The sequence below is a fragment of the Oryctolagus cuniculus genome, chromosome 9 (genome assembly GCF_964237555.1).
Source record: "Oryctolagus cuniculus chromosome 9, mOryCun1.1, whole genome shotgun sequence".
NCBI classification, from domain to species: Eukaryota; Metazoa; Chordata; class Mammalia; order Lagomorpha; family Leporidae; genus Oryctolagus; species Oryctolagus cuniculus.
In genome coordinates this window covers 110,326,098-110,341,819 of record NC_091440.1, presented here as the reverse complement: position 1 = coordinate 110,341,819, position 15,722 = coordinate 110,326,098, and the positions used below count along the sequence as shown (strand labels likewise).

Genomic DNA, 15,722 nt, shown 5'->3' with positions numbered 1-15,722 from the left:
AGTGGCAGCTGCGGGGAACCGGGCTGCTCGGTAGCCAATGGGATTTTTAATGTAGTGAAAAGAGGAAAATAAAGCAAATACTGGCTCCTAACGAGACCATCGGTTGGGTTTTTAATATTTTTATTTCCGTTTTTCTCATGTTTCTGAAGAACTAGTTGTGCGGCCTCCGGGGCCTCGCAGATGGAAGCCCTTCGTAGAATTACGTTAACCTAATTTATTCTTGCCACGGAGTCTTGATTTGTCTTTTTTTTTTTTTTTTTTTTTTTTTTTTGACTGCAGCACTAATGTATTGGGGCCAGGAAAGAAAAAAAAAAAAAAATAAAAAGGTGGAGGGGCGGGCACGACAACGCCACAAAAAAACATTTCTGGTCTTCGGCCTTTCCCGAACATCGCGAGATCTGGCTGCGGAGAAGCGAGACTCCCGCCCGGGGCCTTTCACGCATGCGCTTGGCCTTTAGCGCGCAAAAATTTCAAACATCTTCTGCCGGGTTTTAAGAGGCAGCCAAGTTTGGTGTTCAGGAAACGTGCGTCACGTTGACCCGATGGATTCAAGTGCACAGCCCCACAGCCTTCGAGATTTTGCAGTCAAAACTCCACATACTTGAATGTCTTCCTTTCTTTCCGTTTTTATACTGGCTCTGGACGCTGAGAGGTTTCAGCGAATCAAGTGAACAAACAGGAGTGGGACAGCCGGTCACGGTTTTAAAAATGAGTGATGAAGTTTTCGTTGTTTGAAAAGATGACTCTGGGAGCGACACAAAAAGAGATAAACGTGAGGAGCCAAAGAATTTTTTTTTTTTCCCTTCAGCAGACCAAGAGAGGACTGTGAACGTGAACTAAGGTAATGATGGGAAGATGTGACGTAAACGAGGCTTCTTCCAAAAGTTCGTGGGGAAGGGAATTAAAAATAAGTTTATTGTGGAGAAAAAAATTTTGAAATCCATACCTATGGGGGCCCTTCAAAAAGTTCATGGAAAATATATATTAAAAACTTATGTGTGGTTTTCAGATTTTCTTTTTGCACAATAAACTTATCTTTTAATTCCATTTTCTATGAATATTTCGAGGTACTCTGGTAGCGTACGTGAGAGGTAAAACTATTGACAGTAGAGGGAGTTTTTTTCCTCTTTTTAAGTAGCTGTACATGTTTATGAACTGGAAGGCAGAAATGCCACACATTTTGTCCATGATATATGGCATACAGGTAGGAATTGGGAAATGAATGGAACAAGGAATATTTTAAAAGTCATAGTCCTGAGCAAGGGCTACTGTGGGGATAGGTGTCAGGAATTTGAGAGCATACTTGAGGGATCTGACTAATCTGACTCCTTTTTCCTCCCAGGACCCATGGGACAGCTGCACAAGCATTGGATTTTGCTCTGTAGCATCTTCGAGGTACCATCCAGCTGCTGAAGTGTCCTCTTTCCAATGGAGTCTCTCTGGCCCCTGCTACCTCCCACCAACCCCACCTCTCAGCCAGAATGAAATGTGGATTTCACGGAATGAAACGTGGAGTGTAGCCGCTAGTTACTCAGATGTATCCCTGGCACATTACAAACGTTCCTGCTTTTAGGGGTGGCAGTTGTGGTGCAGCAGGTTAAGCCACTGCTTGGGGTGCCCGTTTGCTATAATGGAGTGCTGGTTCAAGTTCTGGCTACTCCACTTCCAATCCAGCTCCCTGCTAATGCATAGGGAAGCAGGGATGATGGCTCAGGTACTTGAGTTCCTGCCGCCTGCCCGTGTTGGAGATCTGGATGGAATTCCTGGCTCCTGGCTTTAGCCCCGCCTAGCCCTAGCTGTTGTGGCATTTGGAGAGTGATTCAGGGGATGGAACTGTTCTTTTTCTCTCTCTGTCTTTCCTCTGTCACTCTGCCTTTCAAATATATATATATATATATATATATACATATATATACACACATATGTTTAAGTACTTAATTCTAAACTCTAGCTTCCTATTTCACTAGGTGTTAGAGTCCATCTTGACATTGGCAGCATCCTATGCAAATTAGTCAGTATATTTTTTTCTCTAAAGATTATTAATTTATATACTTATCTGAAAGGCAGAGTTACAGAGAGAGATCTTCCATTTGCTGGCTCATTCCCCAAACAGCCGCAACTGTCAGGGCTGGGCCAGGCTGAAGCCAGGCTATAAGAGCTTTTTCTGGGTCTCTTATTTGGGTCATCCTCCACTGCTTTCTTTTCTTTTCTTTTTTTCTTTTTTTTTTTTTTTTTAATTTTTTTGACAGGCAGAGTTAGACAGAGAGAGAGAGAGACAGAGAGAAAGGTCTTCCTTCCGTTGGTTCACCCCCCAAGTGGCTGCTACAGCTGGCGTGCTGTGCCGATCCGAAGCCAGGAGCCAGGTGCTTCCTCCTGGTCTCCCATGGGGTGCAGGACCCAAGTACTTGGGCCATCCTCCACTGCACTCCCAGGCCACAGCAGAGAGCTGGACTGGAAGAGGAGCAACCAGGACAGAATCTGGCGCCTTGACCGGGACTAGAACCCGGTGTGCTGGCGCCGCAAGGCGGAGGATTAGCCTAGTGAGCTGCGGTACCAGCCCCTCCACTGCTTTCTCAGGTGCATTAACAGAAAGCTGGATTGGAAGTGGAGCAGCCGGAACTTGAACCAGAGCCCACTGGGATGCTGACACTGCAGCTATGACTTAACCTGCTACACTTTAGTGTCAGCACCTACTCAGTATATTTTGATTCTGTGTGTACTTTCTGGAGTATAAAGCAGAGGAATGCTCATGGAGTACATAATTCTAAGCCCCAAAAGGAATGGCTGTTGGTAGGCAATATAGCTTTATCTGTAGTAAAAACTAAATCCGGATTGGCATTAGCAATGATGGAGAAGAATCCAGGTATTAGTGTATAGACTTGTTAAGTATCCTATCAAGAAGTTCTCCCTATTCAACTTGACTTCATTTTAACAGCCTAGAATGTATCCTGTCAGCTGGACTGTATGTGTGGAATTCAAGAGAAAATGCTGCAGGGAAAATCCATAGATGCAGTAGAATAGGATTTCTGGGTTGAAGCCTGGATGTCTTCTTGTAGAGTGAGATTATCCAGCTTTAAGAGGCTTGACATCTCAAAATAAGGCCATTGAAATTCTGCAGAATTGGGAATCAAAATTTTGGGTCTGCCAATCAGTCTGTGTGAACTTTCTGAACCCCAGTTTCCCAACTGTAAATAAAGGTAACAGTGTCTGTTTCGTAGGGTTATTATAATGATAGAGTGATGTACTGTTGAAAAGACTACATAAGTTGTCAGCATAGAACTTAGGGTACAGTATATGATCAGTATATGAGTTTTTTGCTTGAGCCTCCCACCACACTTATGCATGTCACCTAGACACTGAATTGTGGATGCTTTGTAGAACAGAGGTCCATCGAGATACACAGAGCCTTAAGACAGGATCTCTATCTTAGAGTCATCTGGGAAGCTTTTAAAAATCCTAATGCCCAAACTTGACCCTAGACCCATTAAATCAGAATTTCTGGAATTAAGACCCACACCTCAGTGGTTTTTAAAGCTCCCTATTGTGCAACTATGGTTGAGAACCACTGCTTTACAAGTTCCCTCTAGGTGAAAGTAAATTAATTTTTGATTTAAGCCCTCCTAATCTGGATAGTTATATATTTGAAAAATTTCTGAAGGACTGAAGGCTAGAGTTTGACATAGCGGATGGACAGGGCATAATGAGCTTTATTCAGGAGGGAGGCCACTGTGATATGAATGGAGTAAGCATCCTGGTTTGGGAAAGGTCAATGTAAAGTCACTAACATGGAAGTCAGGAATAGACAAGATTTGCCAGAGATGGAAGATTCTTAGCCTGTGAGGCTGGTCCTTTGATGTAGCTCAGGCTAGACAGATGATAATGTCTTTATTGGGTTACCATTTGGTGAAACTTGGGCCATCAACAGGGACGATGGTGGTAATGGGATGGAATGAACTTTTACCACTGCTGTGTTGCATTTGTTGGGGAAAAGCATCAAGATATGACTTTGACGTGTATGCATGTGGGTGTTTTCCTCCAGTAGGTTGGTATACCTTTTCCCATAGCCTGTCAGGGTAGATGTGGCTGTTTGACCACCTGTGTGGTTTTGTTGGTGCTGACAGATGAAAAAAGTCAGGCTCAAGCCTGTCATTGTAGCTTTTCAGTGAATAGCCAATTCCTTAGAATAGGAGAGTTGGCACATCTGGGTCAGGAATTTATACTTCTAAGAGACAAGGTACTTTCTAGTAGGACAACTGTGGTTTTTAGGAATATCAATAGTTCAGAAGTTGAAACCACCGTGGCTTTAATCAAATCTAGGGAGTATTGGCTACCTCTTCTTGCAGATTCAGTTTTCCCTTCACCCCTGCTGTGGTGTCTGTGCCAAGCCCTCTGACTGTTAGTTCAACATCCATGCTCCAAGGGAACTGGAAAGCCTTGGAATAATGCCTTGCCTCTGACCATGCTGTTGTAGGCTTGCTGTTGGCCCAGACAGCCACAGAAGATGCAGAGCCTCAGTTTCCTCATCAGTAAAACAGAAATGGTAATAATAATGCAAGTCTCCTTGGGCTGATTGTTGGGTTAAATGACAGTATTGCAGAACAGTTCTCCCAAACTAGTTGAAGGTATTGCTGTAGAACCCTCAAACCTGAGTCCACTTGCCTATCATACAGAAACCAATCACTGACATTGAGGTGGCGGTAAAAAGTAGATACTCGCAAAGTGCAGAGCAAGGAATGAAGCAGCTAATGCTTAATTCCCAGGCTCCCAGAGGAATTAAAGACGAAGGTTCTTATAGAGTGAAATTGGGGTAAGAGGTGCATGTTCTTCAGTTTTTGCCCAAGCTCCTGGTTGATCAGTGGTGCTTGTGACATTCCTTTGATTGGTAGTGATACTGTGCTCTTTAGAGAATTTTTATGGTGGTCAGATGGTGGTGACCTTCTGCCCCAGACATGGAATTTCCCTGCCTGAACCTGGAATTCCCCAAACAAACCCCTCAGGACAATATTGGCCAACAAATTTTATCTACTGGAGAAGCAAATTACTTCTTGAGTCTGGTGGTTAGAACATTTTTTTTAAAAAGATTTATTTATTTATTTGAAAGAGCTAGAGAGAGAAAGAGAGAGAGAGAGGTCTTCTATCTACTGGTTCACTCCCCAGCTGGCCGCAATGGCCGGAGCTGTGCCGGTGCCCACATGGGATGCCGGCACTGCAGGTGGCTTTACCCGCTACACCACAGCGCCAGCCTGGTGGTTAGAAAATTGTAGGGCCAGCTGTGTCACTCAATTCAGTGAGTTCCTTTTGATTCTAAAGGACAGGCAAGGACACCTAGGGCTAAGAGTGGGAGGCTGGGTCCTGGTGATATCTTGCCTGTGCTTTTAAGGACATTTGAATAGGGGTTCATTTTCAACATCATGTATGTAAATACCTGATACATGCTTAAATATTACTTGTTCTTGATAGTAGTAATAATATTGACCTAGAGGAGAGATCATATCCAAGTCACCATCTGATGATTCTCTAAGAATTTCTCCAAACACGTATCCAACTTTTTTGATAATTCAATTTCCTGAAGGTGGCAAGTGTTAGAATTAAGAATTGAATTTCTCTGTATCTCATAGAAAAGCTGAATGAATCTGACTCTTCTGCTAAAGCACTAGGAGGAATGGAATCTTAAGCTGTGACTATTGAGCCAGGAAGGAGCGTTACTTTTGGAAATTACACTCCTGCATCTCTCTGCCACCTCTTCTTTTACAAAGTTGGCCTTTCTGCACCTTGAAAGTCAGGATTTCTTCTAGAAAAAGTACATATTCAAAATTGCCTTGGGGCTTGCATCCCATATGGGTTGCTCCACTTCCAATCAGCTCCCTGCTGATGTACTTGGGAAAGCAATGGAAGATGGCCCAGGTGCTTGGGCCCCTGCCATCCATGTAGGAAATCCAGATAGAATTCCAGGCTCCTGCCTTTGGCCTGGCCCAGCCCTGGCCATTGCAGCTATCTAAGGAGTGAATCAGCAGATGGAAAATCTGTCCCTTTCTGTGTCTTCCCTTCTCTCTCTGTAATTCTGCCTTTCAAACAATTTTTTTTTTTTAAGAATTGCCTTGGTTAGGATTCTCAGGAACAATGACATGTTAGTGTTATGAGACAAGTGTATAGTTAGTTTAAATTCCTGATTTAAAGTAATCCAAGTGCTATCCAAATATCTAAAATCATTTAGCAATTCATATTCAAAAATATTTATCTTTTATCCCATAAAGTTGTAAAGCATTCATAAACTGTTCCTAGTATTAACCCTCCGGTTCTAATGTACCCCCCACCCCACCCCGGTTAGGACTTAGGACTTAGTCCTAAAAGTTCCAAAAGTCAGAAGTCCTACCCCAAGGGGAGGTAGTATCTTCTTGTGTTCCCCCCAGCCCTCTGTGAATGCATTCCGTGGTCCTTCCTGAGGGTGAAGGGAGATACAATAACAGATCTATCCTAATTCCTAGAATCCTTTCAACATTTAAGATCAGCCACAATTCTGGAAAGAAAGAGCCCATTAGGTAAATTTGGCACTGAAAATGCTAATTGAAAGCTGTCCTCAGCAATTCAGACCTTTCTCCCCTTCCTTTCTTTAGTCAGCACGGTCCCATGGTGACTGATTTTGAAAGAAATCATCCCCTTCAGCAGTTACCTAGCACCATGGCAACCAGGACGTCAGCAAGCAGGATAGACCCGCACAAAACAGCTCCTACCAGGCACTCAACCCTGCCTGAGGCCTACTTTTGGGGCTGAAGACCTCCAGACTGGTTTTCCCAAGAATTCCTGTGCATTCCTGTGGTTTTTCCCATGGGTATAGATATGGGCAAACAGTAAACTATGTTATAAAGATCTTATCCCACCACCTCCAAAACAGAGTGTATTTAAAGCATGGGGATGGGTGATTAGGTGGGGACAGGGAGATAGATGTCAGATAGTCTTTAGGATTTAATCAAAATCAAAATTGATTTATGTTTAAAAGGTAACAATAAATTTGTAGTACAGTAAGCCGAAGCCCTAAATATATGCTGTTATTTCTAGTTAGATATGAGACCTTAGGAAAATATTTTTTAAATATTTTATTTACCTGAGAGTGAAATAGGCAAATGACTCTAGGAGCCCTGAAGGGGGTGTAATGCTGTCCGTGGTGCTGAACATGCGATTGTCCAAATGCCCTAAGGGGGCTTCGCAGAGAGACTGAGAAACACCGTGCCAGGTCAAGATACTGATGGTAAGAAAGCAAGAGGAGGTTTGGTGAGAAAGCATCTTCTTCCCTTTTCGAGCAACTCTGAACGCTCAGGATAAAATCTTCAGATTAAAAAACAGAAGAAGAAAGTGGAGAAAGCTGGAGGTTGGGGTGGTTGAATCTTCTCCTTTTCATATGGAGATTTTTAGTCAGAGCCAATCAGATCAGAGATTTCTGCTGCCTTGCTCCTGAAAGAGAAAGTGGGGGGAGGGAGAGAGAACATGGCCACATTCTCCCCTTTAGCCACATGATCCATTTCCCATGTGACACATTCCAGAGCCTTGAAAAGGAGAAGGGAGGGGCACCAAGAGTGGGGCTGGGGGCGGAAAGATGGTTTAACAGTCAACCCTGCACAGCGTCATCTTGTCTCCCTACCAGGAAGCCTGCTGTAAGCCAAGGGGAAGACAGAAGACAGCTATGAATATGTTCCCAAGCTTTCCTGGTGGTTTATGGCATTCTCCAAACTCCTATGTAAGGACTGCACCTCAGCAAGAAGACCCAAGGAGACCATCCATGAGATTAAGTCCAGATGAAGGTACGTGATGGAGATCCCCGGGTACTGCTGCTGGATTTTGGCTCAGGTGACAAAATGCCTTCTTTTTTTCCCAGGCAGTTTGGAAATTTTGTCCTGGCTTAAATGCTTTAGATTTGTTCCAGGTCCAGAAAAGATGCCTAGGTAGTTCTGTAAAATGAATAATTGGCCAGAGTAAGTGCTTGTTGAAGAGAAATTAGATGGAAATTGTGTATAATGAGAAAACAAAGCACTATTGATAAAAACGTTTTTTTTCCTTTGAATCCTAGAAAGAAAGGGAAAATTACCAAAACCAACTAGATTTCTTTGTCACTGCCATAAAACCTGTCTTCCTCCCTTTTCAGCTGCTTGTTCTCTGTCCATGTTCCCAGAGGTTGTTGGCAGTGGCTTAGGGAGCCTGACTAGGCAGGCAGGCTGTTCCTTTGTGCTTTGTGATCATTTGCCTTCTGATGTTCCCGGAACCAGGAGTGCTTGTGATTGCCCCCTGCTCTGGTTTAAGACAGCAGACTGCCACAGGATTCCACATCTTAGAGAACTGCTACCAGGAAGGCACCAGGGAAGTTCTCAAAAGAATATACCAAAGTTATAGCCTGGAACAATCTGCCATGGATTCAGATGTTGATCTCTCTCACTGTTTCTACCCAGCAAAAGATAGGAGTTAGAAAATTTAAATTTTATTATCTCTTTCTTTAACAAGTACTTATAAACTAAATTCTTTCTATGTGTGAGGCACTGTTCAAACCACAAATAATCAGTCATTTAATCCCTACCACAACCCTTTGGGGGGGTATTATTACTCATGCTTTAGACATGAAGAAACTGAGGCACAGAGAAGTTAGGAAACTTTATAGGTTAGACAGCTAGTAAATAGTAGAACCAGAATTTGGACCAAAGAAACTTGACCCCAAAGCCAATGCTCTTAACCACTGAGATATGCTGCTTGCCTGCTTCTGTTATTCCAAATGATGTCAACAGCTGATGTGGCTACAAATTTTGTTCAGCTGAGTAGAGATTGAATCATCTTGCCTGGCTAAAACAGATCCTCACTGAAATCTGTATTAATCCTGAATCACCTCAGTAGTCACATTCTGTACTCCCAGATAACCCAGTAAGTAATTGCTTATTCTTTTTCTCTCTGCTGTACAGATCTGGTAGTAAAACACTGTGTTACTATGGTGACCAAATGATGTCTAAAGGAAATCTAGAATTACATCATGGTTAATTTTTTTTTTTTTTAAATTCAACCTAGAAACACTCTTCTATTCTGGTATTAAGAGCAGCCTAAATGTATTATCTTTAAAATCTCTTACCTGGTCCTCAAAATAAATAAATAAAAATCTCCAGAATTATTCACACTAACTATATTAGCAAACCAACTAGTTTGTTATTTTAAAATAATATTATCATACCTTAAAATAAGGAACTAGATCTCCCTTTGCAAGTTATTTTAGATTTTTAAGGGTAAAAGAGGAAACTTGCTTATTTTTTTTAACTGCTAGAAATTTCTGAGATATACAGATTTCCTCCCTTTTGTTTGTGTACATTTCCTCTGACTCTTGACAATAAAAGAAGACTGATCACATTCCTTTTTTTTTTTTTAGAGATTTGTTTATTTATTTGAAAGTCAGAGTTACACAGAGTAAAGGAAAGGCAGAGAGAGAGAGAGAGAGAGAGGGAGGGAGGGAGAGAGGGAAGGAGGGAGGAAGAGAGAGGTATTCCATCTGATGGTTTACTCCCCAGTTGGCCACAACGGCCAGAGCTGCGCTGATCCGAAGCCAGGAGCTTCCTCTGGGTCTCCTACGCAGGTGCAGGGGCCCAAGGACTTGGGCCATCTGCCGCTATCCCAGGCCGTAGCAGAGAGCTAGATAGGAAGTGGAGCAGCCGGGTCTCAAACTGGCGCCCATATGGGATGCCGGCGCTTCATGCCAGGGCATTAATCTGCTGTACCACAGCACCAGCCCCAACTGATCACATTCTGACAAAATGTGAATAAACTAAGAGAATTTGCCAAGTCCAAGATACAAAGAGGAAGAAAAGGGACAGGAATCTCAAATTTGTGAAATTCTTCACAAAAACAAGGCATTTTTTTTCAGGGTTTCATTGCACATTGAAGTCACTGTTTCCCTTATAATATTGAACTTTAGTGTTTTAGCTTAAGCCTTTGATCCCTGCTGAAATCTGCATTTCCCTGGGAGGAGTAATACTTTGTATGCTATGACAGTCACCTGAAGAGAGCTGCTTGTGAGAAGGGGCAGTAACCTTCCATCTTTGGATTTCTAGTGTTTAGCACCAGGCTTGGTGTATGGTGAGTGCTCCATATTGCACTCGTGAGTACAGAATGGGAAGACTCAAGACTCTGACAACATTATCCTGGTGCCAGTGTGGGGGCCCCCTGCCTATTTGTTTCCCATTTGTTTATAGGGAGGACAATGAAAAGGCAAATGTGTGGTAAGAGCAGATTTGTTTGGCATCAGTTACAATTATTCTTTTTTCTTTTTTTAAAGATTTATTTAATTATTTGAAAGTTTAATTATTTGAAAGAGTTACACAGAGAGAGGAGAGGCAGAGAGAGAGAGAGAGGTCTTCCATCCAATGGTTCACTCCCCGGATGGCTGCAACTGCTGGAGTTGTGCCGATCCGAAGCCAGGAGCCAGGAGCTTCCTCCTGGTCTCCCATGCGAGTGCAGGGGCCCAAGGACTTGGGCCATCTTCTGCTGCTATCCCAGGCCATAGCAGAGAGCTGGATAGGAAGTGGAGCAGCCGGGACTCGAACCGACGCCCATATGGGATGCCAGCACTTCAGGCCAGTGCTTTAACCCGCTACGACACAGCACCGGCCCCAAAATTATTCTTTTTTTTTTTTTTTTTTTTTAATTTTTGACAGGCAGAGTGGACAGTGAGAGAGAGAGACAGAGAGAGAAAGGTCTTCCTTTTGCCGTTGGTTCACCCTCCAATGGCCGCCGCTGCAGCCGGCGCACCGCGCTGATCCGATGGCAGGAGCCAGGATCCAGGTGCTTTTCCTGGTCTCCCATGGGGTGCAGGGCCCAAGCACCTGGGCCATCCTCCACTGCACTCCCTGGCCATAGCAGAGAGCTGGCCTGGAAGAGGGGCAACCGGGACAGAATCCGGCGCCCCGACCGGGACTAGAACCCGGTGTGCCGGCGCCGCAAGGTGGAGGATTAGCCTATTGAGCCACGGCGCCGGCCTATTCTTAAAGTTTATAAATGTTAGTCTGGCCCTGGAGCAGCAGCAAGCTGGAGTTTAGGAAGTTCCCGTAAATTCTTTCCTGGGGATCACTAATCCCCCTGATATTTGTATTTAGAATTTGTATTAAGAAGTTCCCCTGATATTTTTTATTTCTGTCTAGATAGAGGTAGCCCTAACAACCTCAGCTGCCAAATATGTCTTGCCTGGCACCGTTTTCCAACACTAAAACAGTTCACCTTGGGTTGAGAATGAATGTTTTGAGGAGACCACCTGCTGCCGCAAGCAGTCTTCTATCCATTCTGGCTCCTAGTCCTAGAACTTTGCACAGAGAGCTCACTACACCACAGGACTCCTCCCTAGGGAATTTTAGAGAGACAATTAATTTGAAAGAGAGCACACACGAGAGAGAAAGAATGAGTGCTCCCATCTGCTTGTTCATTCCCCCAAATGCCCATAGCAGCCAGGTCTGGGCCAGGCTGATCCTAGGAGCCAGGAACTCAACCTAGGTCTTTGTGATAGGAACCCAACAGCTTGAGGCATCACCACTGCCTCTTAGGGTTTGCATTAGCAGGAAGCTGGAATTGGGAGTAGAACTGGGTATTGATCCCAGGTAATCAGACATGGGACACAGGCATCATAACTACTAGGCCAAATGCCTGCCCCAAACCTGGGATCATGTCAGACTGCTTTACTGCAACCATAGGAGTTAGGACCTAAATGCAAAAGATTCTCTCAGGGCATTTTGACAGCTTGCTTAGGATTTGAATTCAAATCAGCAGGCTGACTAGGCTTATATACAAACATAATCCATGCTATATTTATTTATTTATTTTTTTGACAGGCAGAGCGGACAGTGAGAGAGAGACAGAGAGAAAGGTCTTCCTTTGCTGTTGGTTCACCCTCCAATGGCCGCTGCGGCCGGCGCACTGTGCTGATCTGATGGCAGGAGCCAGGTGCTTCTCCTGGTCTCCCATGGGGTGCAGGGCCCAAGCACCTGGGCCATCCTCCACTGCACTCCCTGGCCACAGCAGAGAGCTGGCCTGGAAGAGGGGCAACCGGGACAGAATCCGGCACCCCGACCGGGACTAGAACCCAGTGTGCCGGCGCCGCAAGGCGGAGGATTAGCCTAGTGAGCTGCGGCGCTGGCCCCATGCTATTATTTTTTAATCTAAGGCATTAAGTAGAGGAAGATTGGTGGTTGTAGATGAGGTGTGGGTCCTTGGATCCTACCACCCATCCTCCTTATCCCCAATGTTATCTATTAGTGGAGCTGAACGGGAGAAACAATAGCTGTACTGAAAGTGCACACTGGCCAGCCAAGTGCTGCACACCTACCACGCACTCAGGGCTTCTTGGGCAGGTGGGGCCAGTGTACAGGGGAGATCTGGAAGCCTACCTGGGCTTCCTACTCAACCCTCTCCAATCTGAAAAAGGACAATGTACTCAGCTATTCCACTTCTGAGCTAGCTCCCTGCTAATGTGACTGGGAAAGCAGCAGAAGATGGTCCAAGTAATTAGATCCCTGCACCCAAGTGGGAGACCTACATGAAGCACCTGGCTCACAGCCTCAGCCTGGCCCATCTCTTGCCATCACAGCCATTTGGGGAGTGAATCAGCGGATGGAAGATCTCTCTGTGTTGTGTGTGTCTTCCTCTGTGTCTCTCCCTCTCTGTTACAGTGCATTTCAAATAATAAAGCTTTAATAAAAAAATAAAAAGGGATAATATATTCAACCAGCTAAACAGGAAACAGTGAAACAAGAGAGAGAGGAAAAAGTGGAGAGGCTTCCTCTTGAGGAGAGAGTGTTTGCCTAGTATATTTTCAACTTGGGTGCTAGGATAGAGGACATAAGGACATAAGAAGAGGTACAGTGAGCACAGGGGAAAGATATGAGAAAGTGATGACTGAGTGCTGCCTTTCACACGCAGTAACTGGCCTGCTGGTGCACCCTGCCCAATGAGTCAGACTCTGCAAGTAGAATGTTGAAATCCCTTCTGAGAGTGTATATGTAGGGGTAGGAGGCAATAGAGAAAAGAACCAGATTTGGGATGCAGTTTCTCCTGCATGAACCAAGGCAAAAAGTGGAAGGAAATTGGAGTTGTCCTCTCCAAGAGAATGTTTAAAAAGCATGATGAATATGTATTGCCTGTTTTAGAATCGTTTTCTCTTGTCTTATCCTTTAAAGCAGTCATCTCCTGAAGCCTTTCATCCTGCCAACTCTGCTGGGCACAGGTATCTGTCATGTTTAATCCTCATAGCAACCTTTGTGATCTGCACTGTTAGCCCTGATTTCTGCTTCGGAAATTGAAGCTCAGACAGATTAACCTGCTTGAATTCACAAACAGCAAGTAAAGCCAGTATCTGAGTCTAGTTCTTTCTAATTCTGTGCTCTTTCCACTATATCACAAGCAAAGTACTTTCCTCTGCATTCTTTAAAACACACGTGTTTTTGGATATTAGATTAATATAAACAGAGTTCTCAAAAATTTGGAAACTACAGAGCAGTTTAAAGGTATAATAAATAAAAATGGCATCATCCTACCACCTGGAGACAACCACAGTTAAGATTTTGCTGTATTTCTTCTCAGTCTTTTTCAATACATATAATAGTAACAAAAGTAAACATTTGTGAAGTACTTGCTTCATTCAAGATATTGTTCTTACTAGTTCCTTTATTGTTCAACTTATTTTATGCTAACAACAAATCCAATCCATAGGGTGGTTATTGTAATTTTACTTGTGAAGACACTCAGTAAACACAAACATGGTAAGGAACTTGGAAAGGCTACATAGATTGTAACTGATTTGAAACCCAGGCAAGCTGGCTATAGAGCCTGATTTCTCAGTCTTGTCACAATTGGCGTTTTGTAGGTAATTCTTTGTTGTAGGGGGCTGTCTCGTTCAGTGCAGAATGTCTGAGCAGCTTTCCTGACCTCCACCTACTATTTGTTAGGAACATCCCCCTTTCACTTTTTAACAACTAAAGATGTCTCCAGACATTTCTAGTATCTCCCAGGCAGCAAAATTATCTCCAGCTGAGAGCTAGTGTTCTGGAACCTATACTCTCACTCAGCCATGTACTGGATAGCCTCTTTCTATTTATTTTTCTTTTTAAATTTTTCTTTTTTGCTTATTTGAAAGGCAAAGAGAGAGGCAGAGGCAGAGAGAGAGCTTCCATCTTCTTCTATCACTCTCCAGTGCCTGTAACAGCTGGGTTTGGATCAGCCCAGATAACTCAGTCTGAGTCTCCCATGTGTGTGGCAGAGATCCAACTGCTTGAGTCATTACCAGCTGGCTCATCAGCAGGAAGCTGGATTGGAAGCGGAGGCAAAATTTAACCCAAGCATTACCATATGGAACAAGGGTGTCCCAGGTGACATCTTAATCACTGTACCAAATGCTCTCCCCTATTTTTAAAATTTTTATCTACTTTGTTCTGTTTCTTTAGGCTGTAGAGAGATAGATAAATAGCTAGAACTCCAATCCATTGGTTCAGTTCCCAAATGCCCACAATGACCAGAATTGACCATGCTGAAGTCTAGAAACAGAAACTCAATCTGGGCCTCCCATGTGTGGCAGGAACCCAACTACTTGAATCATCACCTGCTGCCTCCCAGGGTACACATTTGCAGAATGGTGGAATCAGGAGTGAAGCTGGGATTTGAACCCAAGTACTCTGGCATGGAATGCAGGCAACTTAATCTCCAGGACAAATGCTTGCCTCAGCCTGTTCATATTTAAAACACATGTAGAGTTATTTTTCTTTAAGAAGGGAACTAAATCTTCAAATTTGGGTGCAGAGTATGAAACATTGCTAGAATGGCTGTGGCTTTACGGATCATAGTAGATTAGTTACCTCCAAAAAGAATACTTGTTAGTAGACTCATAATAGAGAGCTGGTTTATATTACCCCACAGTTGTCTGAGGGGAGAATAATTGGGGGTTTCTCTCTTATCATTGTTTCCTGGTTCTCTGCTCTGAGCACTTTAGTCTCAAGAGGGTTGCTTATCAACCATCCTGTCAAAATACATTACTGTATCCCAAAGCAGAGGATGACTATTGCAAATAATTGCTTGCTAATAAATAGGATACCAGGGCCGGCGCTGTGGAGTAGCAGGTAATGCCGCTGCCTGAGTGCTGGCATCCCATATGGGCGCCAGTTCGAGTCCCAGCTACTCCACTTCTGATCCAGCTTTCGCTATGGCCTGAGAAAGCAATAAACCAGTGGATGGAAGGCTGCTCTCTGTTTCTCTGCCTCTCCTTCTCTCTCTGTCTAACTCTGACTTTCAAATAAATAAATAAATCTTTTTTAAAACAATAGAATACCAGGGGCAGGCATTTGACACAGTGGTTAGGGTACTACTTGCCACACCTGCATTCCGTATTGGTGTGCTAAATTTGAGTCCCAACTCTACTCTCAATTTCAGCTTCCTGCTAACGCATACCTTGTGATGCAGCAGGTGGTAGCTCAAGTAGCTGGGTTTCTGCCACCTATGTAAGTGACCCAGATTGAGTTCCAGGCTCCTGGATTGAGTTCCAGGCTCCTGGCTTCAGCCTCACCTTTGCCTAGCTGTTGCAGACATTTGGGGAGTAAACCAGAAGGTGGAAGATCTTTCTCTGTCTTTCTCTCTGTCTCTCTCTCTCTCTCTCTCTGCCTTTCAAATAATAAAATAAAGAAATTTTTAAAGAGTCAGAGTCGAGCTCCTAGAGTTGCAGACAACTC

At 43.9% G+C, this 15,722-nt stretch overlaps 1 protein-coding gene across 13 annotated transcripts in view; it reads left to right on the top strand.

Annotated features, from left to right (window-relative positions):
• The first annotated feature begins 58 nt into the window (after nt 1-58).
• The window catches only part of GPR19 (G protein-coupled receptor 19), a 78,718-nt gene continuing 63,054 nt past the window's right edge, over nt 59-15,722 (top strand). For 5 of the 13 annotated variants that reach the window (XR_007921235.2, XR_007921234.2, XR_001793711.3 and 2 more), the window contains exons 1-3: nt 59-841; nt 1,343-1,395; nt 7,640-7,796. Coding sequence is in view for 4 of the 13 variants with exons in the window: in XM_051850783.2 (XP_051706743.1) it covers nt 7,791-7,796; nt 13,185-13,231 (53 nt within the window). In the remaining 9 variants the exon portion in view is untranslated. Of the gene's footprint in view, nt 842-1,342; nt 1,396-4,471; nt 4,541-6,081; nt 7,247-7,639; nt 7,843-13,184; nt 13,232-15,722 lie in introns of those variants that run through there. The other 8 variants (XR_011378996.1, XM_070049398.1, XR_007921233.2 and 5 more) reach the window with 6 other exon arrangements.